The sequence below is a fragment of the Lutjanus erythropterus genome, chromosome 8 (genome assembly GCF_056507025.1).
Source record: "Lutjanus erythropterus isolate fLutEry1 chromosome 8, fLutEry1.hap2, whole genome shotgun sequence".
Classification (NCBI taxonomy): Eukaryota; Metazoa; Chordata; class Actinopteri; order Lutjaniformes; family Lutjanidae; genus Lutjanus; species Lutjanus erythropterus.
The window spans coordinates 18,260,386-18,285,600 of record NC_139324.1 but is presented as its reverse complement, the minus strand read 5'-3'; the positions used below and the strand labels follow the sequence as shown (position 1 = coordinate 18,285,600).

Here is a 25,215-nt window from a genome sequence, read left to right as displayed (position 1 = left end):
TGAAAGCAGTCTGAACAGTCTGACTCTGCAGGCTGTTTTCCTCTCACTCGTCACCCACCTCAGCCCACTCATGGTCGGCTGAGTGGGTGTGAGCGCAGTGCAGAGCAGAGGCTGTCACTCTGCAAACTATTACAGTAGCAAAATAAAATGACAAATATCGCCCTAAAAATCGACCAAATAAAGCAAACGGTGATGGATTGAGCCCATCGTCGACAGACAATATACTCATCCAGTCGCCCAACCCTAGTAACCGGTACTGTTTAATTACTGTGAAATAGCACTTAAACCTTTCACTGATTGGACTGCACTGATCTGTACAAATTCCTGGTTAAATATAATGTTGAGATCAGTTTGAAGTTTATTGAATATATTAAAATAATACAAACAAAATAAAAACAAGCTAGAAAAAAGAAAAAAGACAAACTGGATCCTCAACAGCACATTAACAACAAATAATGAACGTAAATAATATTGTTCATGTTCAATAGCGGTAAGAGGAAGTTTAAAAAAAAAAAAACTGGTCCTGCCCCCTCTGTTCTTTACAATTTCTTTATATCTTTTATTCCTTCTTTGTTGGCTATAATATAGCTAATAAATACTGCTCTCTGAAAAAAAAAGTGTAGTGAGTCAACAGGCAATGGATTTTAGTTAGAAACACATTGTGAGTGAAAGTATGCACCACACAGCCAGAAAAAGAAACAAAAAAAAGCTGCTAGTGTGAAAAGGCCTTGATACATTTGCGGGCCAGTATACCATATATGCTTTTCACAGATATACCAGTGTTAGTGCATACACTCAGTTTAGTACGCATACATTAGGGATGTAACAGTACCAAAAACTCACAGTACAGTAACACATGATAAAAGGTCTTATCACGCTATTAAAAATCAAAGAGAAACAATGACTTGAAATAATGTCCTTTATTAAATAATAAATCTGATGTTCCCAGTATTGTTTGTTCGTATAAAACTTAATTTTTATTTTAACTTAAAGTAGTAGTCAGCCATGAACTAAATGTGCAAAAAATGGCATGAATTAATGTTTCTATTATGTATGTACTATTGCAAAACACAAACAATGCAGCAGTCAGTAACATATAATAATGAAATATAATCATGTAATATCATGGTAGATATTCTCACAGTACTGTACAGTATTGTGACATTTTTTATTGTGATATAGTTATATATTGTTACATCTCTAGTACACATTGATAACCAAATTCATCAAGAAAAATAATTATAGCCTTTGAATTGAATCATCAGCATAAAGATGGTAAATGGTACCAGTCACAATTCTACTGGACTAGGGTAAAAAAAAAATGCTTGCTTCTCTCCATGCTTTGTCTTACTCTTTTTCATTTGGCATTCCTCGTGGAGCTTGATACCTGTGGAAATGTGTGAAAAATTTGTTTGTGTTTGTTACACCAAATCATTCTGCTGTCCTCTGTCCTTGTATCTCATCTCCATTGATTTGGTTTGTACCAGTGAGGCTGAGCCCTGTAGTGTGTATTGAGGAGATAGTGATAATGGGAAAGAAGGTATGCACCATTATTATGCTCTCGCACAGTGACAGCAGAGTGTAAGAAGCCTCCGGAGCTGTTGTTGTACACAGCTCAGTGATTGGTAGTCATTGGCGGGGTTTCTCTCTCTTAGTCACCTGCCAGCTGAGACAGAGAGGGGACAGAGGTCAGTGAAGCAAAGCTGTTGTCCTCACAAGTGTCTTTGCAAAACCAAAACTCTACTCTATGAACATGAGCAATATTCACATGAGTTATTCCAAATTTTTAATACTGTGGATTTAAGTAATCTGTTGACAGTTTTTCTGACAGTGAAATTATTATCACCCAAGATTGAGACAGTATTTACTATTACTTTTGGCTTGAAGGATGTTAACATAAATCAAGCAATACAGTTGATCATTGGTTTAGTTTTTTTCACTTGATTTTTGACAGCTGAAAAATAGAATATTACCAGCATAATCCTATAATCAGTGATGATCTATTATGTGTCAGATCCTTTGTTCCCACTTGATACATTTTATATCAACAGTCAGACTCAGTCTTTGTCAAATTAACATGAATTTGAAATAAGAAAAAATCTATTAAATTAGCTTTTTTGACTGTACTAAGGCCCAGGCTGTGTAAGCAGCACATGTGCATTGAGGAGCGACTTGCTTTTCATTTCAGTGCACATATTAAAGGGTTAGAGAAGCCGCACAGCAAGGCTTTATCTAGATTCAGGGTCTCATCTATTTTTTTCTGTGTGGTGTGTGTGGTTCTTAGCAAAAATTAAAAAAAATATCTGTTGATAGTAGGGGTGTCACAACTTTCGAAATCCAAGATTTTATTTAACTTTCAATTTTAAGGTCCTGATTCAATTTTACTTTTCAACACATGTTGATTTTGCCATTGTTAGACTATCATTGGTTTTATGCCCTGGTAACTGTCATTTACATTTTCAAATTCTTCATTAAAAAGATGTGTGGATCGAATAATCGTTGGTTGCAACTTGGTGTGAAATATTAATTTCGTATCATGTGTAGCTTACTGATTGGAGCTGCATCTTGTGTTCCATTAAAGGCAAGTTTTAATGCTGCTTGTTTACCCATCATCTTTATAATGGACCACACTACAGTGAAGAGTGCATGATGGATTCAGTGCAAGAAACTATGTACATATTCATGGATTGGCATCCCACTTAGTGATGGTAATGAGGGTCAGTTATTAGAAATTCAAGGAAAAAATAGATCATCATGCCCTCATTGTTATACATTAAGATGCATATATGCATTTCACTGAGATGCTATTATCCCTGCTGCTTTGGAAGTCAGTGGGACTATTGGATGTATGAAACTTCAGTCTAAGTGCACCATTTGTGTGTTTGTGTTTTGGGGGTGGGGGCGTGGTTATGAAGAGGAAGAGAACTCTTACTCCTGAAATCCATTGATACAGACCTTCATTATCATCAAGTGAGAAACTGAATCCAGTAATATGCCCATTTTTTCTTGTACTGAACCCACCCTGCACACTCCATTTTGATCCATTGTGCAGGTTTCATAAAATACAAGAGCTTCAAGTGCATATGCAATTAGGACCTAGAGCTGCCACATATAAATAGGCCTAGCATTGAATGTGAGTTCTTGAACACATATTCATAAGTGACAAAAATGTACTTAAATGGGTTGGTTATTCATGCACTTTGTTTAATTTATTCAGATCTCATAATTTTAACACAATGAATAGAAAAAGCGTCCATTTTCATGAGATTGTATTGTGGAAAAAAAAAATGCTACATATATGTCCTCCTGGGCTCAAAGTTATGAATCCTGTTTTATCCTTAAGACGTGCCAAAAAGGTCCATGTGATGAAAGTGCTTGTGGACTGAACTATTGAGAGATAACTAGACAAGCGTTTGATTAAGACTCTTGTGATCTGATAAAATTGGAGTCTTGCTCTGTAGTTTATCATGACTTGCTTGCATTTATCTGTTTCAGTTCAAGTTGAAAAATTGCCATTTATTGTTTGAGGCAAGCAGCCCCAGAAAGCAGGGGAGCACCAGCACTTAACAGATAATTCAGGGACCATGAAAATGAATTGAATTCTCATCACAATTGCTTTTATTATCATTTCGTTTGTGTTACTTCCACTTTTCATATCTTTTGAATGCACTCAATGTAACACTGATCTGCTACATTCATGTTTTCTAAAATATCTACCTGTGTGCGTGCTTCATTGTAATAAAACCCTGTGTTAAATAATCTGCAGTGCAGTAATGCTGATTCTGAATGGGTCTGTCATATATGATGTCTTGTGGGGAAGCTGTCAGCACAGTCCAGTTATTTCTATTATTGTATGTCTGTCACTGAAAGATGACGCACGCTTCAGTTGGTGGAAGAATCACATCATATCACAGCCATCAGCAGGGTTGGCTTGACAACAGCATCAGTGTCAGTCCCAGCTGCCTGGACTGTAGGTGTAGATATCAGCCAGTACATTTCATGCTACAGGAAATGCCTAGAAATATGTCTGTTAACTAAGTAATAACCTGTGGTGGTTTTCAGATTCATGTATGACTGGTGGTCAGCATCAGCATGACTTGTTCAAAAACTGCATTTTACAAAATAAAGCAGCTGTTTTGCAATCAGATCTTTTTCCATGTTAGACTTAATAATCCTTGATGAAAATATCTTCATCAAGGTAAGAGGACTTGCTTGGACTAACATTCTCCAGTCACTTTGGCCACAAAACTATATGCGGAAAACTGTGAGGTGTCAAACACTACTGCCTGGAAGATGGCTCTTAACTTAATCATTCACAGAAGATGGCAGCTGTATGCATGTTGGATTTACTGCAGTTATAAAATTGTCAGAAACGTCAATATACACTTTTCTAAACGCTCCTCGTAGCTCTAAAGGTCTGCTGAAGGAAGCATACAGTATTTATTGATTTATTGGAGAAATTTGTATTCTTTGGAACATACTGAACCTGGATCAATCGTAGACGTGGATTATAGTGCTGGAGTGATATGAGATGTTCTGATGTTTTGTGACTCTGGGTTCTGTTGTAATTTCTGTAAATCAGCTAGCTGGAAAGTGGAGTATTCCCTTAAACATCCTTGGAGAAACTAAGTGTGCCTACATGTCTAACCCAGAATAAAGTCATATTTACAATGCAAATATATGTAAACATCTTTCATACAAGATATTGGAACTCAGCAACATTATTTAGTTAATATTGGGATGATTCAACTCCGCGGTACACTTCATCACTTTCCTGTTTTGTAAAAAATTGTGCCACATTGAGTTTTCCCTTCCCCCCTCAGTATTATATACCAAAGGCACCATTTAAAGTTAGATAGCTGTTTCACCTTGTCATTATTTGTACCAGAGGAACACCAACCCTTCCTAAGCCCTGCCTCTTTTTGCTTTGTTCTCCAGTAATAGTTGAGCAAGCCTGCTATGTAACAGAACCTTTGTCAACTGTCTCACTACCTAACTGGCTAGCAAACAATTGATAACTGATGCAGATTAGCCATGGATGAAGAGTAAAGCCTAGAAATATGACTTAGTATTATGAATTTTTGATCCATGTAGGTTTTATATTTGTAAAACATTCCTAGAGCCAAGAATAGCGATGTTAACAACCTGTGGTGTCATCACAATGTAAAATCTAGAAAGAGGTGAAGTCCCTCCCCTTCCAGTCCCCATGGGACCTTACTTTGGAAAAAATGTCCAATAGTCAATGGTGAGACACAGATAATTTAAATAATTGTTTGATCCCATTTGAATTATGTCATGAATTACATATGATTTGTCAATTTATAAGATAATTTTACAAGACAAGAAAGTTCCAGTTTGTCATAAGTTTGTTGTGGTTTAGTTCAATTTTGTGTAAAACTACTCAGTAAACTACATCTCTCCTCTGTGTCATCAACACTAATCACGGTCCCTTGTAACATTCTCTAACCTGAAGTGTTTTATCCAGTGACTCCTGGTCCTTTTATCAGCTGGGAATAAAAGGAACAAGCAAGATCTGTTGCTTGTGTGACTTCATCCCGGAATGAAAACACATAGACATTGTATCTTCAGTGGCCAACATTAGCTTTTGGAGGGAGAATGTCATGCTGTCGCTTATGTGACTTTGGGTGTGTAGTCTTTCTAATTCCATATCTTCACAGTCTGATACTTAAACAGTCATGATGTCACTTATGTAACTTCTGGGTGTGTAGTCTTTCTTAGGGTTGCACCTAACGATTTTTTTTTAATGATTAATCTATTGTTTATTTTTTTTGATTAATTGATTAATCTATAGATATAATTGCATAACAGTTAATTCATCTAAAACACATAGCAAAAACTTGTCTCATTAATATTTCAATATTTTATTCAATCATAATCTGAAAAATAGACACATAAAGCGCATTATAATAATAATAATAATGGTGGCGTATTTTAAAATTTGTCTAATTTCTACCGTATTTAATAGACTTAATGTTAGATGCCTGATCAGAAAAATACTGCACCTCAAATTCAAAAGGAGTCGTGATGCATATTAATTTAATCAGTAATTATTGTCAACCTTTCACTGACCTGGACAATCAGTATTTTGATTCAAATTTGATTCATACGCAGGTAAAATGATCTGTCAGTGTACTTTTGCATCAGTGTGAGCCTAAGAAATACTTTTCGATATTTTTATGCCGACTTACATGTATTACAGACAGTCTTAAACATTATTTTTAGCCATTTCTATCTCATATGTGGCTGATAAAGTGAACGGAAAGTACAAAATGGCAGAATAATACCGTGAGATGATGCATGGTGTAAAGTTAACAGCAGTGGTGCAGACATCACTTTTAACACGGGGGCGACTTCTAGAAAATCTATCTTAAGTGACTTCTTGTAACAGCAACACGTGTTGACAGTCTTCATTTATTGTGTTTGGGTGCTGACAGAAAGTAAACAGGGCAATGTTGCAGCTGCAGGAGGAAGACAGGTCACTAAGTGCTTCATTTCCAGCACTCGTGCAGAGCAGTTTGGTCTGCTGTGATAAGCCGTGTCCAGGTTGTGCAGCTACAGAGAGACAAACTTTTGCATCTCTGTCTAAAATACACCCACATTTTAGGTGATCACAGCGAGTCTTGCTCCCTGCCACTTGTTCTCTGAATGGATCTATGTTCTGACCGGGCGCAGCAGTTCATAGCGACGCATCGACGCACGATGCACGCACGCAAATTGACGTATTTTCGTCATTAATTACGTCAATGAATGACTCCAGCCCTAGTCTTTCTACTTCCATATCTTCACAGTCTTATAGTTAAACAGTTTTATGGCAAAACTGTGGCTGTCTTGACTAAGACTGTAATTAGCATATAGTGTAGTAGCATATTTCAAACAGGATCAATAAAGGATTTGTCTCTCGCCATTGACTGCTGTTCATATTTTATTCAAAGTTAAATCCCATGGTAGTCCACTGAAAGGGGAGAAACTACATCTCTCTTTGGGCTGAGCAGGGTGAGGAGCAGAAACACTACTGTGCATACTCAGTGGGCCACATATCCTGGAATTAAACCATGAAGCTAGAAATTGTTTTTTGACATATGCACCAGGTGAGCAATTCTCATTGGGCTGATACTAACTAAAGTATTTTACTAACCTTAGCGCTCAGATGTAAGTAGCTAGCTAATTAGCTGTGATTTTGCAAACATAACTAAGATGAGAGTGAGTATGTATATTTTGCTTTTACATGTCCCTCTGCAACATCTTTTACCATTTTAAAAAAATGGTTGTCTTTTCATCATAGGTAAACATAGTAAAGCCAAGGTGCATGTTGACCAAGGTTCTGTGAGAAACTGAGCTTGCTCAACTGTCTTTGGATTATGGAATGAAAAGGAGTGGGACTTTTACTACAATTGACCTTTCCAGTGTTTATAGAGAGAGTGAGCGAGTGACTAAGTAAGAATCCTGATCGATTTACTTCATTTTAATCCTGCTATCAAGCATCACATTTCCTATCTCACTTAGATAAGTAAGACTGTCTGCCATCTCTTTTCATCTCTTCCTAGTCTTGCCCCTGGCTCGTTGTTCTCCACTGAATGGCCAACTATGCAGACGGGGTCACCTCACTAGCCACCAATTAGCCCACCCTTCAAAATGATGTTTACATACTACGTACGCCAAATACTGACAGAGCTTGTGTTTATTTTGTTGTCACATCATCAACATAATCGGACTCATGCACTGAATTCAAGTGACAAAATAAAAATAATACTCTGATAGACTGATAATTCTTCTCAGATATATCGTACATATAGGTATCAGGACACTTAAATTCTCTGCTTAAGATTCTCATCAGACTCACCTCAGAAGAGCATCCAGTTGGGAATTAAAATTAGAAAATGGGCCTGACAGGTGCTTGTTTTCATTCCAGGTGATACCAGTCATCAGGCAAGATCCGCTGAGCGAGCAGACGATGTTTGGTGTCTAATTTAGTTCTCTGTAGGCAGAAAGGAAGGGCTTTTAATGAATGGTGATGGCACAGAGACGATTAGAATGCATGGAATTAACTTCATATGGCTTGAGTGTAATCAGTCTTGCTTTTTTTCTCAGTTGTCTTTGATTAAAGTGTAAGCCTCTCAATATGGGCTTTGTTTTTCATATTAAGTGTTTCACACCATTAGCCCAAGGACTGGTGTTTGCAAAGTGGAAGAAGCGATTCAGACTAATGATGCATATGTAACCACCTGTTGCTGACTTTGAAGCCATGTTGAGTCCAGGTTGATATCAGACGCAAGATCCTGTCTCGCTTGTGCCATAGTTGGTGAAAAACATCACTTAATGTGCAGTGTTGGAGCTCTGGTATAGCTTTCCAGTTCAGCGTAAATATCAAGTTAAAGCTGCTGATTTTGGTTATGGCAATTACGAGTTGCAGCAAAGAGATAAGACAAGCAACCAGAGCAGTCAGCCCTTGCTGCCACTCTGACATCTGATTCAAAGTGCTTTGGACTGCTGCAGTGTTAGAAGATTGTAGCTCTGCCTCTCTGCATCACACTCATTTCACTTATATGAAACTGATAGTGATATATCTATTTGCCACATAGCTTTCCACACTAATTTTTTAATACGTCAAATCCTAGCAGTGGCCCCTAAAGGTTCATTATAACCAGTATGAATTTGTCAGGCAGAATAAACAGCATGCTGATAATTTAATTTTATAACTATTTGAGCTTTAGCAGCTGTGCATTAGATTTTAGATTTCATGTGTACAAGTGGAACATATGGTCTGATAAGGGAAAGGTCACCAAAATAGGAATCATCCTGTGGGAACTATTAAACAAGAGAAATGCATGTCTGCTCTGTTGTATTTGTTTGGGTGACATTGCCTTAGTAATAGACTCTTAAAGTGGAATAATTTTTAATGAAATCTGGAACTATGTGATCAAAGTGTACAAATGTGAAGTATAGGAATCTGACCAGACATTCAATACCAGCTTTCGATACTTGAGGTCTGTATTGTTATATGTTGGCATCATCACACAAGTGATTTGGTAACTGTTGTGTTTGTCTTTGTGTGTTTCACCAGGTGTGGCTGCTACCGGTGCTGGAGGCGGTGAAAGTTTCTCCTCTGATAGAGAAGGTCAGCGACCACAAAGACTTCAAGAAGCTGCTCAGGACAAGAACCAACGTTCTAGTGCTCTACACCAAGACAGGTTAGAGAAGATGTCCGCTTGTAATGGGCATTTTTAAGAATATATGTTGGATGGGCATTTCAATCAAATCCACCGAGAACTATTGGACTATCCTTCACAGATCACAGTCAGAGAACTGTAGCAAATGCTCTACTGTCCTTGTGCAGGAAAGATCAGAACTGAGTGTGCCAAGAAAATATATTTTTTAAGAACAGAAGATAGTCACATAAAATATACAATTTGTATATTCAGCTCAGTTTGTCATTTAGTCAGTTGGTCTCATGTGATTTCATGAAAGCAGCGTGGGTTGTCTATTCTTCAGCGAGAACTAGAGGTTAGATTTTAAGCCAGTTTCAACATCTAACCTAACGTTAGTCACAAGGGGTAAAATATTTACTGTTGTTTGGCAATACCTGTCTTTCACTTTTGTACTGATGTAATCATTGAGATTTTAACTCAAAAAAAGAAACATGTTTGAAAATTATTAACGCGGCCCCACATTACTTAATAATCTGGGCCAAATCCGGTACTGACCAAATTTCCCATGAGGGCTGAATCTGAAGTAAACAGACCAAAACTCTTGTAGTGTGGGGCCAGCTTAAACATGGTTCATTTTTCATTGGTGATGGTTTGCCTCACCCCCATACTTTAGTCACATCCCCTTTCATAGCTCTTGAACCATTTGTCATAGAGCCTTGCGTCAGGCATCATTGGACTTGGCAGAGAACTTCTTTTTACATTGATGTTCCACTTTTAAACTTAGACAGCAGCTGTTGCAAATCTGTGCTTATTATAATTTAATGGCTTTATGAAAATCATGATGCATCCCTAGACTATAGACCTGATTAAAAGGGATGATATCAGATGTTTTGTACAACATATAGTCTCATATGTAGCAGCATAAATTTCAGGTTCAGCATCCATTGTTCCTTTCAAGGGAGGAGGCGGAGACAGCAGTCCTGTCAGACAGTTACAGCTATGTCTCATGGATAATGCTTGTATTAATTAAATGACTATCAAACAGCTCGTCACTGTTCACAGATCATAGATATTTCATTGTCATACAATATTTTAGCCAGTATGTCAACCAAGAAAAATTTCCCCTTCAATTATAAATTCTTTGTTTTTTTGTTCTTAGATGAAAATTGTTTTGGAGTGAGATGTGTTTTTAGTGCTGATGTCATTATGTACTTGTACTAGTGCATAATTACATAACATCATAACACCACAGTTGCATTCCAACAGCTAAGGTTTCTCAAAGAATAGATCACTTGTGACAACAGGATGCACAAAATGCTTAAGACTGGAAACATTTTATTGTCTCTCCACACATTATGTGTTGCTCCAACAAACCAGCTCAAGGAATATAAAATATATCAATTTACAGATGTAAGATGACATTTAAATGGCATTTCATTCAATTGTGAATAAGTTGAGTACAGTACAGGCACAGTTAGCTCAACAATTCTAAAATAACATATGACGGAGAAGGCAAATATATACTTTAGTCATCCGCCTTGGAGGAACTTCAGTTTTTTCACTCCATGGTTAATTATACACACGTATGCTTGAAACAGACACATGCAGACCCATAGACATGCAGTTGGTGGGAGAGGTGATAGTGTGATGGGCTGCTACAGAAAGCAATGTCCCGAGCAGTTAAGGGTTCGGAGCCTTACTCAAGGGCACCTCTGCAGTTTTTAAAGGTAAATTGGCACCTCTCCATGCTACCAGTCCACACTCCATTCACTCACACACACAATGGGCACATTCCCATTGCACATAATAAGAGAACTTAATAGCCATTGATTAGTGCAGGTAATCATATTTTTGGTATTTCACCACTTTTGCTTGAATAATTGAAAATTCTGTAATTGTCAAACATTAAAACGCCAAATTCCTATGGACATCCTGTGATAAAGTGCAATTGTGCTCTGGCTTGTTCCCAAATCTGATGTAATTAGTATCGCAAGATATATTCAAATTAATATTTTTTGCAGCTTTAGCCTGTAGTAGTCTATCTCAATAATGAACTTGGAAATACTTATAGAATTAGGGAGTAGTAGTTAAATAGAAAATAAAACACTTTATGCGGTCAAAGAGAGTTATAAAGCAGTGTTTTCTTCCAACCATTAGGGAACCCCTAATGCATCCCAGTAGATTTTAATTCTGTTTTCATTAGCATATTTCTGAGAAGGAGAGGAATGCACACTGCAGGCTAATAGAAGGAGCTGCTTGGTATTAGTCATTTTTTCATTCAGAATACCCTCCTACCCCTCAATAAGCAGCAGAGGACTTACAGCCCCGCAGTCATAGATTTATTTGTTTCATAATTCATGGCTCATATTAGCCTCTGTAAGGGCATTGGATAAGGCTTCCACATATCCAGCGGTGGGTCTGATTGATCACTGGCTGCAACGTCACACACTTTACTTCTTTAAAGGCACCAAAGGTCCCCCCTCTCATACAGATTTTCTTCTGTGCTGGTTTAGTGTCCTCTTCACTAACCAATTATCTCACCACTACAAGCCACATCACATTCATTCCCCCTTTGGAGTAAAGAGAGCAGTGTTAAGTTTGACAAGAATTTTAAAATGAGCTTTAGTCAATGTTTTGGTCATAATTTTAGTTATTGTTTTAGTCAGAATTTTCTCAGGCAGTTTGATGATGCTGTAATGGTTGAAGGATATTTCTTCTGGCTATAAAAGGTTGAATGAGAATTAAGTATTGCTGTGTTTAGACATCTAAGCTGACTAAATGACTAAACACATTTTTCATATCACATAAAAATAAATGCCTCTGTCATTATTGATGTATCATTATTGGTTATCAGACACTGATCATATTAATTAACTGACAAAACATACTTTTTAGTATTGTAAATATGTATCATGTAAGGCCCACACTGGTCGGTCTTGAGTGTTAACGGAGCAAGGCAACATGCCCTGAGTCTACATGTTATCGGATCAGTCAACTTGCATAACTGTTCTTTACCTTGGCATTTAGATTGTGATTTGGGATGGCTGATTACTGTGATCTAATATAGGTTGTAGGTTGTAGGTTGTCTGACCGAAAAGAGCCAGAGATTTTGTCGTAATTTATGTTGTCATTATTATTATTTTTTATTTACATCGCAATTAAAATTCAATCCACCCATTTTCTGTAACCGCTTATTCCCAAAGGGTCGCAGGGGGCTGGACCCTATCCCAGCTGACATTGGGTGAGAGGCGGGGTACACCCTGGACAAGTCACCAGTTGCAATTAAAATTTAGTCCTAAAATAAAAGGACATCAACAAATACTTTTTGTCAAAATTTTAATTGACAGAATTAACACTGAAAGACAATTTTGTCCAGTTCTTTACTCATCGTCAGCCATTGACCCTCTACAATCAGTCACATCCCTGTTGCCCATCAAACTTTAACAATGAGCATACTATGAAATTTATCAGTCAGTACCTGCTCAACTCCTGCTTCGTACATGGCAATAAAATGACACTGAACTGCCAGATGTTTTTGTTACCAACCCTGTGTGAAGCAGGACCCTGGGGAGTTATGGCAGTGCCCTTAAATCTAAATATAGCCTTGGCCTCGAGCGTTGAGAGGAACCTTTCTATTTATGCAGTGAATAAACCACATTTTGGTTTCAAGGGAAGTATAAAAATGATGTATTGTGTTACACAAGGACTAGAATATTGCACTTCGTTTACTTTATTCACAAGAATCTATTTTGCTTGCCATATCTGATGAAAATCAGTAATATCACTGTGGGTAATGTTATAGCTGGTACAGTTTATTACTCACTAGTTTCTCTTTTTTCCTAACGGAAAGCAAGCTGCACAGCTCAGCAATATTTTCTCTCTGACACGGTAGATTGTGCAAGTCTCCAGCGGTCATGAACTCCATGTCGTCCTTGAATGAGCTCACACTTGATGCTCATCATGGCTCAGAATATGGTAGTAAGCAGCATCCAGGTACAAACTAAAGTTTGCCAAAACATACCTGCTGTGCTTCCCCTGTTTTGCTGGAAAGTTGGTCTGCCTCAGCAGGGTCTTTGTGTCACCATATAATCCTCCCATCCCCTGCTTAGTCACACTATTGTAAGATGTTGAAAGCTGATGTAACTTAAACCCACTCCCTGAACCCATCCAGTGAAAGGTATTAGAAAACCCTCTTCCATCACCCCTCCATCCGAAACTCAGTGATCTCTTTCTTTAGCACTTGGTGTTTTAGTAAGACACTGAGCTCCACTGTAACTCAATTCCTCTCCGCTGTGTTTGACATGACAGTGTCCTCTGTGTCTCGAGGCTCTGGGATGTCGTGAGCTATTGAACGGTTTTGGTAAAAGGCTGACCATAGTTTATTCTCTGTGTCTGCAGCCACATCAGGGGACTCCCACCTGAAACTGCTATCAGATGTGGCCCAGACAGTAAAGGGCCAGGGGACTATTGCCTGGGTCAACTGTGGGTAAGTAATGGGAAGATTTTTAAGAAACACATTGTAGGACTTTCCTCCATCACATCCATTGACTCCCTGTCTCTTTCAACATTACGGCCTCTTTTGTCCAAGAAATTTTCTGACAGCTGTTGTAAAGGCAGAGCAATTTAGTCCTCCCAAGAATGTCTCTGCCACCATCCATCTGCGCAATTTATGGCTTTTCCACCAGGGTGTAAGGGGCCTTGTTCCGCTGCTCCTATTGTACAAGCACAGTTTGACAGGAGGCCACTCATTTATTAGAGCTGCTGGAACTTTTGGTCTAATGTTACATCTCTTATATACCATTTCAGTTCTCTCTTTTCTGTGTAGACTAGGTTTTATCCTAAAATGGTACATTAATGATCATGAAATAACCTGCTTATTGATGTGTGCTAAAGTGTGTTGTTTCTCTGCCTTCTTACATGATGCTTCATGTGGTTCTTTGTCAGACTTTCTGTAGTGCGAAAATCAGTTAGTCGATTCCAGGGCTGGGTATCATTTTAGAGTAGTGCCATACTAGAGTTGGGCAATATGTTAAAATTTTCCACACAATCATCATCAGCCCATCCATTGGCAATTGGCGATATCATCATCCCCCCTCCCACCTCCTCCGTCCTCTTGTTTCTCAGCTGGGAGATGTGCGCAAGCGGCGAATTCACCATGTTACGCATGCTGCATACATTCACTATGTCCAATAGGCAAAATAAACTCACAAAGTTTCTAGAAATTACATGTTCTCACACTTATTTTCCATTTGTAACAAAGAAATACAACTGTTCATCTTCTGAATTCAAGTTTCTCTCTTTTACCGAACTAAGACAACCTTAATTGGCTTGTTAACTCCCCAGAAAACCCACTTCATTTAAACTCGACAGAAAAACATATAAAACTTTGTGAGTCTGTCGACTCTTCCAGCAATCAACAACTCTGGTTTGGTCAAAATAAATCACTTCACCGCATGAAAAGAGTATAATAAGTTTGACTCTGCAGGCTGCTTACATCTCACTTCTCATCCAGCTTAGCTCACGCATGGTCGGCTGAGTGGGTGTGTACTGTGCTGCTGGATGACTATTACATTAGCAAAATATCGCCCTAAAATTCAGCCAAAAAAAGCAATCGGTGGATTCAGCCCATCGTCGATAGCTGATATAGTTGTCCAATCGGCCAACCCTATGCCATACAGTACCATGGCACCAGCACCACATCAATGCACTTCTGATGCCTTGCTTTGAGAAATAGAAATACATTTTTCCTCATTTAACTTTAGAAAAAAAAAGAAAAAAGTTTCATGTTGCAAATATCTAAAATTGCCAAAATTATTTTTCAGATCAGTGGTTCCCAACCTTTTTGGGTCAAGAACCCCCAGAGTAATCAGGTTGCTGTGCATGATGATTACTGTATAAAAACTACCACACTCATACTTTTGAGTGCCTGTCTGTGATGTTTAATGTCTTGTCAGGTTTCCTTCCACTGCGTCCTGGCTCTCTTTCCATGCTGCTTTCCACAATATTTTATTTTATTTTATTCCTACAACCCTCTGGGAACCCCCAGAAATTATCTTGCAGCCCCCTTGGGGGTTCCAACTTCCAGTTGAGAACCCTTGTTTTAAATGAGGGACTCTCAGTTCGAAAGACTTAAAGTAAACAAGATTTTGGCTCTGTTGTCTAGACAAAACAAGCAGTTTGAAGATGTTATCCTCAGCTTTGAGAAATCATTAATGGGTATTTTTCTCAGTTTTTGGACATTTTATTGACTAATCAGTCAAGGATTTAAAAAATGCCAGATATTCAGTAAAATAAAAGCAAGGCGCAGCTCTAGTCATGTGGATTTTTAAAAAATATTAGATTTTTTTTTTTATTAAATTCATACTTCACACACACTTTCCCCTTAAAGGCATAACAATATACTTTATGTGTCATCTGTCTCTCAGGGGTACATCTATCTCCAGCCCACACGGTGGAAGTGTTTACATTAAGCAAATGCTGTATATTCCCAAGACTCCAGTAAGAATTGTTTTCTCTAAGCACAGTTAGCTTTGTTCCCCAGTGATCTGACTTTGGCTTGTTGTTCTTTCTGCCCTTCCTGGTGTTCAGTTCCACTTACTTTATTTCATTTTTTTAAACCTGCCAACCCATCAGCTGCACGAACTGTCTTCTTCTCCAGAGAGGAAAGACTGTATCATAAAACAGGAAACTGCAAGGAAGGCAGTAACTCCCCTTTGACACCTAGTGCTCATTGCAGCATTCACAATGTCTCTCAAGCTGATCTGGGATTGAAGACCAGGCAGATGGAAAGGAAGGAAAGCTAAACTCAAAACAATCAGAAGGAATTATCAGAACTGTTGGTGTCCATGTTTTCCTTCACAGACTCTCCATGTTGAAAGTCTTTTTTTACTATTTACCTTTTGACTCAGTTACCCGTTTTGTCTGGGGTAGTATGGTATCATCTCTTTGTTCCTTCAACTCCAGCCTGCTAGAGTGTGTACTATCGCTAAGCAGAGATTTATACTGGACCAGATTCCTGCCAGGGGAGCTAGAGCGAGCCGGGTTCATCACTGCAGGACGCATGGATGCGGTGCCAGGCTCTGTAGCAAAGCATTGTGCTATTTGGCATGTTTCTCCACCATCTCAAATGGGCCGGTTCCAAATCGAAGCTCCAGCTGTGAGCTCATGGTGGACAGAGGGGGAGAGAGAGTGGCGCGCATATCACAGCATGAGAACGGTCAGCACTGCCAAGGAAGAGGGCCACCAAGGCCAGAATGACACACTTTGAACAGATGACAGGGACCTGAGTGTTGGCCAACAGGGATCCGCCAGAGGGATAGATGATCTCATACAGGAAGGGAGTACAGGATTGTTCTGCCCTGCTCCCATTCTTCTGGGAATTTAGAACGCAGAGATAGAAACATGGTAAGAAACATGGTCTTGTCAGGATGAATGAGAATGGCAGAGCACAAACAAGCACAGCACGGATTAGGATTTGTGTTTTGGTTTAGAGTAATAATTAAATGGCATACAGGGCTTCATCCTCTTTGCATGATGAATCCATTATTAATCCTTTACAAAAGGGATTTTGTTGACTTTGGCCTAATATGAAGTTTTGGCTCTAACTTTTTTATGTGATTCTTCAACCTTAAAGGTGCACGTTGGTTAGCCACCTTGTTATACAAGTGTTTTTAGTTGGGTACATCAAAAACCTATCACAAAAGTATAAGAAAGGGTACACACTTTTGAGTCTTAAAAACCCTTTTGTTGGTCACAAAGAGAGTACAAATGTTTTGTCTTCAAACATTGCTAAGTGTGCTTTAATTCTGGTTTCGTAAGACTTATTTTTGTAGGTTTGGCCGATATTTTTGTTGGTCTGGTCATGGGACAATCCAACAGATTTAAACAATCCACCAAATGGCCACCAAATATTCCATGTATGTGGCTCCCTGTGGTGACCAAGCTTTATTCCCATACTTAAAGCCTTCTGAAACATTTATATTTCTACAAACTTCCTGATGCTTTTTCAGCTTTTGGTTAAACAGTCTATGAATCTGTCTGTTTGGCACGGCTACTAAAGTATGGGTTTGTTAAGACAACTCAAACTGCTAACATGTTTCTTGCAGAAGAATCAGAAACATTAACGGTAGCTAACTCTGAAAAAACAGAACAGCAACAAAAAATTAGGAGTGACTGGATAGTGCCTAAAACATGACACACATAGGGACATAATTTATTGTGTTGTGTTCTGCCAGTTTTCTCAACTAGCTGGGATAAGTGAACAACACTGTAAAGGAAAGGAAAGCTGTGTTAAATGTTTAAATTTGAGAGTCAGACCAAACCTGAGCGCACCCCAAATGAAGGTCAAAAAACTGTGATGGATGTTTACAACAGACTGTGGGTTATAATTTGATTATTTATATAATTTAATTTCTTTCCCAAATAAGTTGGCTAACGTGAAATTAGTTGAAATCTGTCTGATGGTCTGAATGCTGGTGTTTCTTGCTCTGTCAGTCTTCTTTTTAATGTTGTCACCACATTCCCAAATCTATGCAGTTAACTTGGTGAGTATGTTATTGTAACTGCTAGCAACAATAGTCTGAGCAACAAAACTCAGACCTGAGTTCTGAAAAATAAATGTATCATGCAACTCTAGCTCTCTAGTTCGTGCTCATATGGTCAACAGTAAAATATTCTAAAATCTACTTCAGCAGACAAATAATCATGAATGGAGAACATTTTCTTGTCCATTCAATGAATAGAACAGCATGTGAACTTCATTGCTGACAACTGTTTACTGTATAAATGAGGGCTGCACAAAATAATATCAGACATTCTGGTCAAGTGCAATATTCAAATCTCAGAAGCTGCAGTTTTGGTTAGTTCTTCTTGGAATCTACTGCCACTCATACATTTTTACTTCACTGCCATGGACCTCCTGCTCATTGCAGCTTTAGAGATTTGGCATTGACGCATCAACTAATATCACTCAAGAGATGAATGCACAGCAGTTGTGCTCTTCCGGTGGACTGACCTCTGCTGAAATGCTATTCATAGCCTTTGTTCTTTTTGTACTGAACATTAGCTAGTGAGTCATGTAACGTCTCACTGCTTTTGTTTGTTCTGTCATTGAAAGGTACTGCCGTTTCACTGGTTGATTCACAGAAACTTTAGTAAAGACGTATAATGGCATGCAGCCTTTTTTCTGTTAGTCAGTTTTACCGTAGATGTAAGACCAAATGAGTAACACCTGCTGGTCTGACTCAGGTGTGTGACCTATTCACATTCCTCCAGTCAACAATACCTAGTGGTATTTCATGACAGCAGTATACAGCTTAGTTCAGTTTTCAACTAATTATTAAAACATTTTGCATGAGATAAGTGTGTGTTTGCGTGTGTGTGTGTGTGTGTGTGTGTGTGTGTGTGTGTGTGTGTGTGTGTGTGTGTGTGTGTGTGTGTGTGTGTGTGTGTGTGTGTGTGTGTGTGTGAACATTTTCACATTTTCATAGCTGTCTTGTATGAAAACAATATGCATCTAATCACAGCAGTCTGTGAACAGATGCATATCCATGTTTATAAGGCAGGAAAGGTACAGGTATGTGCACAAAGAAACTGAGGCTGTGATTAGTGTAGATGTTCCAAACTGATCCACAGATATTCTTAACACGAAAAAAATCTTATAAAACACTGCAAAATAAAAGCTATGATGCAGGTTATAGTTTTTAATGAACAGTTGTTCAGTTGTGAAAAATATTTAGATTGTTTTTTTTTAGATTGTTTTACAATAAATATATGTAATGTTAGATGTATGTCTGTTATAGGGTGAGCATTGTAAACTATAGTATGTAGGAAAAACAAAACTATAAATTGAAAAGTGTAAAAAGTTTTTCTGTTCTAATTGTAAATTAGATTTTAAGGGGTGTGCCTAGCAGCATGATTTGTGACATCACAACTAGTTTGGAAATTAATCCAAGCCCAGTTTGCAGCTGATCAACACAAGTGTGATGTAGAAACTTGAAGCTGCCAGTGCACATATATTGAGAATTGACATAACGGTGAAGTAGGAGACATCTTGTGTCTGGCAGAAAAACTTTTTTTTTAGCATATTCATAGATTCTGGAATTTTTAATGAGGTAGAAAGAGCTGACACCTTTTTTTTTAAGGATTTTAATATGTAAATTATGCTTTTTTTTGTAGAAATAAACATATCAGACACACATTATTGTTTAATTTGTATATATGTCTAAACACGTCTGAATGGATGTCTACTTGAATAAGGCTCCCTTGTCTACTTCTCACATTTGGGATTTCCTTGCCTTTGTCACTTGTCACAGTGTTTCAAGGAACTGGAAGCAGCAGACTGGCTTTCAATCGGATGACTGCACGTCATCTCCATATACATGTCGAGGTCACATCTGCTCCTGGTGTGTCCCGACCAGTGCCATCTGCCTTCATGAGTCAGCAGAATATGGCATGAAGCACACAATCATTACTTGAAATACTGTCTGTCAATACAGCACACACAGATTAACTCTTCCTTATATAATACAAAACTACACTGAGCATATTATATTTGGCTCGCCGTGGGTCTTGGATGCATAATTGAATTCCACCTCTTTGAATCTGTTAGCATCAGGCCTTCTCTTCAGCTAAGATCTCTCGCCATCTCTCCCTCTAAATGAATTCATATTTTTCTTGCGCTTTATTACAGAAGAGAAGAGTGTTTCATGCTGCTGATAATGCCTCACTGTAGCAAGTGTGAAGTATGCGTAGGTGGTTAGATGCATATTTATTTCCTTTCCAACTATCGCCTTTTTCAGTTACATAAATAATCCTCTATACATTTTATACATTGTTAATTTTTCCACAATTTCTATGCTATACCCACAGTAGAGGTTATAATCATAATTGCATTTCCTTTGCAAAATGTATGTGTTTGTGTATGCACACTTGAACAACTGATAAATGGAGCAGGGAGCCTTGTTTTGTAACGGTGTACATGTGATTAGATTGATCTGATGAAATGTTAATGCAGTTATGTCTTCATGTAGCATCGTCTTTCCACCGTTCCTGATTCTAATTCACAGAAGATTTAACCAAAAACATGCTGAAGTATATTCCCAAACTTAACAAACAAAAAATGAATAATGGTGGCAGTACAAGAAGGATAATTATGTATATAATTATATTAAGACAAAAGAAAAATGATGCCTTATGTGAAAGATGGCGATAAAGATGATGAGCTTAGAACAGATCTGTTTGCTCCTTCTGTCTCAACAGTTTCATCAAGAAGAATTTAAATAAACTCTTTTGCTGGAATGAAGGAAGGACTCTGGGGGGGGGGGGCGGCGTTGTATGAAATGTTGCATAAGATTTTAATCAAATGCAGGGCTATTATTTTCAAAGTGATGGATACAAATGTTTTCAAAATAATTTACTTAATATTTTTTGTCCAATTTAATAACTGTGGCATTCTGGGATGTGTGTTTTAGATCACTCCATAATGTGACCCTTATTTTTGTCTTTTAATCTCTTTTTCTCCATCTCTTTCAGAGATTCAGAGGGCCGTAAACTCTGTAAGAAAGTGAAGGTGGACCCAAGCTCCAAACGTGGGGGAGCAGAGCTGTTGCATTACAAGTGAGTAACAGAAACTGGCTGTCAGACACTTTTCCACACCTCAGTGGTTTCCGGGAAGTACTACTGTGTTTGCAGCTTAAGAAGCATGTTGTTCACCGTTTACTCCTGGTGTTGAGAGCACTGTGCTCCGTGTGTCTTGCAGAGATGGGACATTCCACACGGAGTACAACAGGCCTGCTACCTTCAAGGTGAGTGCACAGCTGAAATTCTGCATTTGTTACATGAGCTTTCAGCTCAAATGCAGCACCATATTATACTTTCCTGCAGAGCCCAGTGTTTATATGTTCGTTAAATGTACTCATTTAGTACGTTAAAAGCAACTTACCTCTGTTTTATTATGACTGTGTAGAGGTAATTTAGTGAAAATATGTAACTGTGATTTCTCTGACTAATATTGGGATTGTAATTATTAAAAAAAATGTAGCAAAATTTTATAAATGAGTTTTGTGGCCTATATTGTCAATCTATGTAAGTTTTTTATTAACCAACCAAAATCATCTTTTGTTTCTTCTATATGAAACACGCCACATACAGTGCTGGGGGTTGCTTGATGTTAAGATTCTCTCTGGTTCCTTTTTTAAACCAGTCCATTAAAGAGAAGATTATTTCTAAAGACCTTTGCCTGGTTTTCTATGGAAAATAATAATATTGGTCACATTTAGCAGGATATTGATTACACTGGCTATAATCAATATTTTTATTACACCCATGTTAAAACAGCATGACAATATGAAAGGTGGTCGCTCACAGTGATGAATCTGAATCTACAGCTCCCCTCGGTTCTACGGAGCTATACAGCAAGTTCCAGCTCGTCTTTTAGAAGTCTGGCTCACATCTCTCCTGTTTTGGTTCACTCTCACTCTCAAAGCCTCATTTTCATCCATATGAGGTGGCTGTTTTTATACTTTTAAAACTGCACCAAATGGCAGACAAACATAGCTAGCAACTAGCTGTTGAACACAGTCAAGCATTTAGCATCTAAAGAGCTAGATATTTCCATCAGGAGTTGGTAGAGACAGGAAACAGCTGAATGAGAGGGAATATTTGACTTTTATCTCGTGGCCAAAGACAAAACCATTGTCAGACTGTTAAAAAGAAGGAGATTTTTGTTAAGAGAATTTTATTTTTGACTTTATGTCCATAGGGGCCCCCAGAATCATCAAAATATGAAAGTTCCTTGTAGTAGCTTTAAGTCTAAAAAATCGATGGTCACCAATTCCTACTTTCCCCTCTTTCACCACAAGTGACAGTGAGTGTTGAAAGTCAAACTGTGCTTTAGATATAAAAAACAAACTATTCAGTCTTAATTAAGATTCTCTAAAATATGTACTGACTTCCTCTGTTGGTTTCTGAGTTAATGACAAATCTCATCATAAGGAAATCTGGGAATTATTGCTGCTTTGTTTTGAATTTTATGATTTTGTTTGCTAGTGTTTTTTTTTTCCATATTTCTTTCCCTGACAGATGGAAAGGCCTCTGAAACAATAAAACACCAAAAGTCTCAGTTTAAACCATTACCAAGCAATCCTGATAATAACATCGTAATCATTAAATATTCTGCCCGTGTCTACAGTGTCATTGTTATAGCGCTACTGAATGAAATATTTCCTGCTGTTGCCTCTGCAGGCATATGGTTCATTATATTTACAGCGAGCTTTACCAAGCCCATTACCAGACACTTAAAGGTATTGAAATAGCTTTTACACCTCTTGGATGCATGAACACGTTGGTTTATATGAGCTTCCACCTGGCACAGCCTACAGTGCTGCCTGCACTAAATTTAGGTGTGACTTCTGCAATGCTCAAGTTAATCAATACCAGTCACTCAGTTGTTTACAGGATAATTTGTGTGCCAGTGTTGACAAGTTATTTCATGATCCAAGTGTTGCCTTTGTTCAGACTCTTCCTGATTCAGCATTCTTTTCTGTTTTTTTCTCCATTCAGTCCATGGTAGCATTTTTAAAAGACCCATCAGGGCCCCCACTGTGGGAGGAGAATCCTGAGGCAAAAGACGTTGTCCACATAGAGACAGAAAAAGTAAGTAGTGACCTAAAGAACTTTTCAAGCTTTGGATAAATTCTAAAGAAGCTTTTGTTGCACTGTTAATTGAAGACATCCAGAACATTAAAGGGAGAGTTCCGATTATTTGAAGTGGGGTTGTATGAGGTACTTATCAAGTATCAGGTATCAAGTACAAGTCACTGTATTACTGTAGGTGTAGGTCAACATACACCCAGTTTGGAGAACCAGAAGAGTACCAGCACAGAAGCTAAGTAATGTACTGCTTTGGACGAGATCAGTAGCAGAATATGTTTTAGCCACCTAAAAAAGGGTCCAGCTAAAAAAAAAATCAATATTATTTTAAGTGTACGCTTTTCTTTTTACTGTTGTTTTACCTTGCTGTTAGACAGACTTTTCTGATCTTTTCTGATGAATCACAATCACATTTCACCAGGCAATACATTTACTAGCAAGATTGTAATCTGTCTTTAATGTTTTGTTATATAGTTTGGGGATCCACTTTTCTTCGGTCCTGTTTGGAAGGGAACCCTTGATTTGTGAAACTCTCATGAGATTTGTGTATGTTGTTCTTTCATTGTGATGTTGCACAAATGTTAAAATGATCCCTCATGAGATCTTCCGCAGGTCTGGGGTTCCTTTCAAGACTCCACCATCAGTTTCTCCCTCTGCTGCCTGTGGTCTCTTCTGCCTGTGTCATCACATACAGCTGTTATCTCATTGGTTGCTTTAACAGGTTGTTTCAGCGGAAGACTGGCAACTAAGATGCTCTGCGTTGTGAAATTAAAGGGATAGTACACCCAAAAGCGAAAATTCTGACATTATTCACTGGTCTTCACACCAATGAAAGGTTGGGTTTAGTTTTTTAGTCCACAAAATACTGCTGGAATTTTACAAGAAATACTGTTGCAGAATCTCGCGAACAGCCCTAACATGCCTAGATGACTAAAAAAAATGTTATTTTACACCATGTTTTTAACCTGAATCTTCACTGTAGATCCTTAGCTTGGAGCCACGTTCACATGCACACTGTTTGAACTGGATGTGTGTGTGTGTGGTGTGACGGTATGCAAATGACATGTCAGGGCTTTAGGAAACTTGGATTATGCCAGATGAGTGGTATGGAGGCATTTTATGTTTTCTGGGGCTGTTGTTTTTTTCCATTTGAAAACTGGTCACCATTCACTTCCATTGTTTGGAACATTCTGCAACGCTGTTCTCCTGTGAAACTCCTGCAGTGTTTTGTGGACCAACAAAATGAACCTGACCTTCAATTGGCAGGAGGGTGAGTAGATGATGACACTGCCAATGAAATATTCCAACTGTAGCATACACTTGTGTATTGTGTCAACCACCATCTACTGTAGGTGATACCCCAAGTATTGATAAGTAACTCATGCAACCCCACTTCAAAAAAATCTACTATCCCTTTAATGCTGACACAGTTACTGTCATAAGACAGTGAGAAAGTAGTTAATGTGATGCAGGGCCTCCCCTCCTTTCCCGTCTTTATAGGGTTTGATCCCCTTTTGAAGTTAGCACAGCAGCAGCATATCCACACTCTGCAACACTGAACTCCACACATAAAAGTGACATATCAGGGCTTTATCATCAAAGAGCTGCCCAGTGTAGTTCTTGGAGTTTACGCATGCAGCCCTGTCTACTAACACATATCCACCCACGACCTGGAAACCTAAGACACTAGATATATACTGCGTTTTGAAAGGCCTTTGATTTAATGAACAGGAGTCCTGTCGGTTTTCACCTGCTTATCCACTCATGCCTGGAGGCTTGTTGAAGGTGTCAACAAAAGATTGTGCTGAATATGTTTTTTTTTTTTAGCACAGTAGCTGAGTTGATGAAGGTGATGATAAGGAGAAGACACTAGCAGGGGGGCTGGTTTGCTGGCGTCCTAAGAAAAAAAGTCCTTTTTTTGTCTTTCTTTGCTGATGTGATGACTCTGTGTTAATATACACAGCCTAATAAACTGCTGAAAAAGCAAAGTTGATGGCGTGCTTAGTTATTTTAAAGCTCTGTATGCTAAACAGAGAGATGCTTTGGGAACTCTGCCCTGGAGCAAGCTGTCGGAGGAATCAAGATGTTGTATGTGACTGCTGACTTTAAGCTTTAGTCAACATTAGTGATGCTTTTCTTAGACAAATTTAGCATTTACACTTCCAGCTATTTTATATGCTGTATATATCTTTTGTTTATACATAATAAAGCTTCTTAATCATCTTCTTGCCTCTCCCGTCTTTCTCATTCTTTTTAAGGACTTCAGGAAGCTGCTGAAGAGAGAGGAGAGGCCTGTTCTCCTGATGTTCTATGCTCCCTGTGAGTCTTTTCATTATCACAGCATTCAGTAGCTCATGGTAACTAGGACAAATGGTGCTCTTCTTGCTGGACTGCTTGA

At 38.3% G+C, this 25,215-nt stretch overlaps 1 protein-coding gene across 1 annotated transcript in view; it reads left to right on the top strand.

Moving 5' to 3' along the window:
- The window catches only part of pdia5 (protein disulfide isomerase family A, member 5), an 80,604-nt gene that overhangs the window by 7,410 nt on the left and 47,979 nt on the right, over positions 1–25,215 (top strand). The window contains exons 2-7 of the mRNA XM_084724797.1: positions 9,083–9,209; positions 13,566–13,653; positions 20,700–20,783; positions 20,926–20,971; positions 22,728–22,820; positions 25,076–25,136. Of these exons, the coding sequence (XP_084580923.1) occupies positions 9,083–9,209; positions 13,566–13,653; positions 20,700–20,783; positions 20,926–20,971; positions 22,728–22,820; positions 25,076–25,136 (499 nt within the window). The remainder of the gene's footprint in view (positions 1–9,082; positions 9,210–13,565; positions 13,654–20,699; positions 20,784–20,925; positions 20,972–22,727; positions 22,821–25,075; positions 25,137–25,215) is intronic.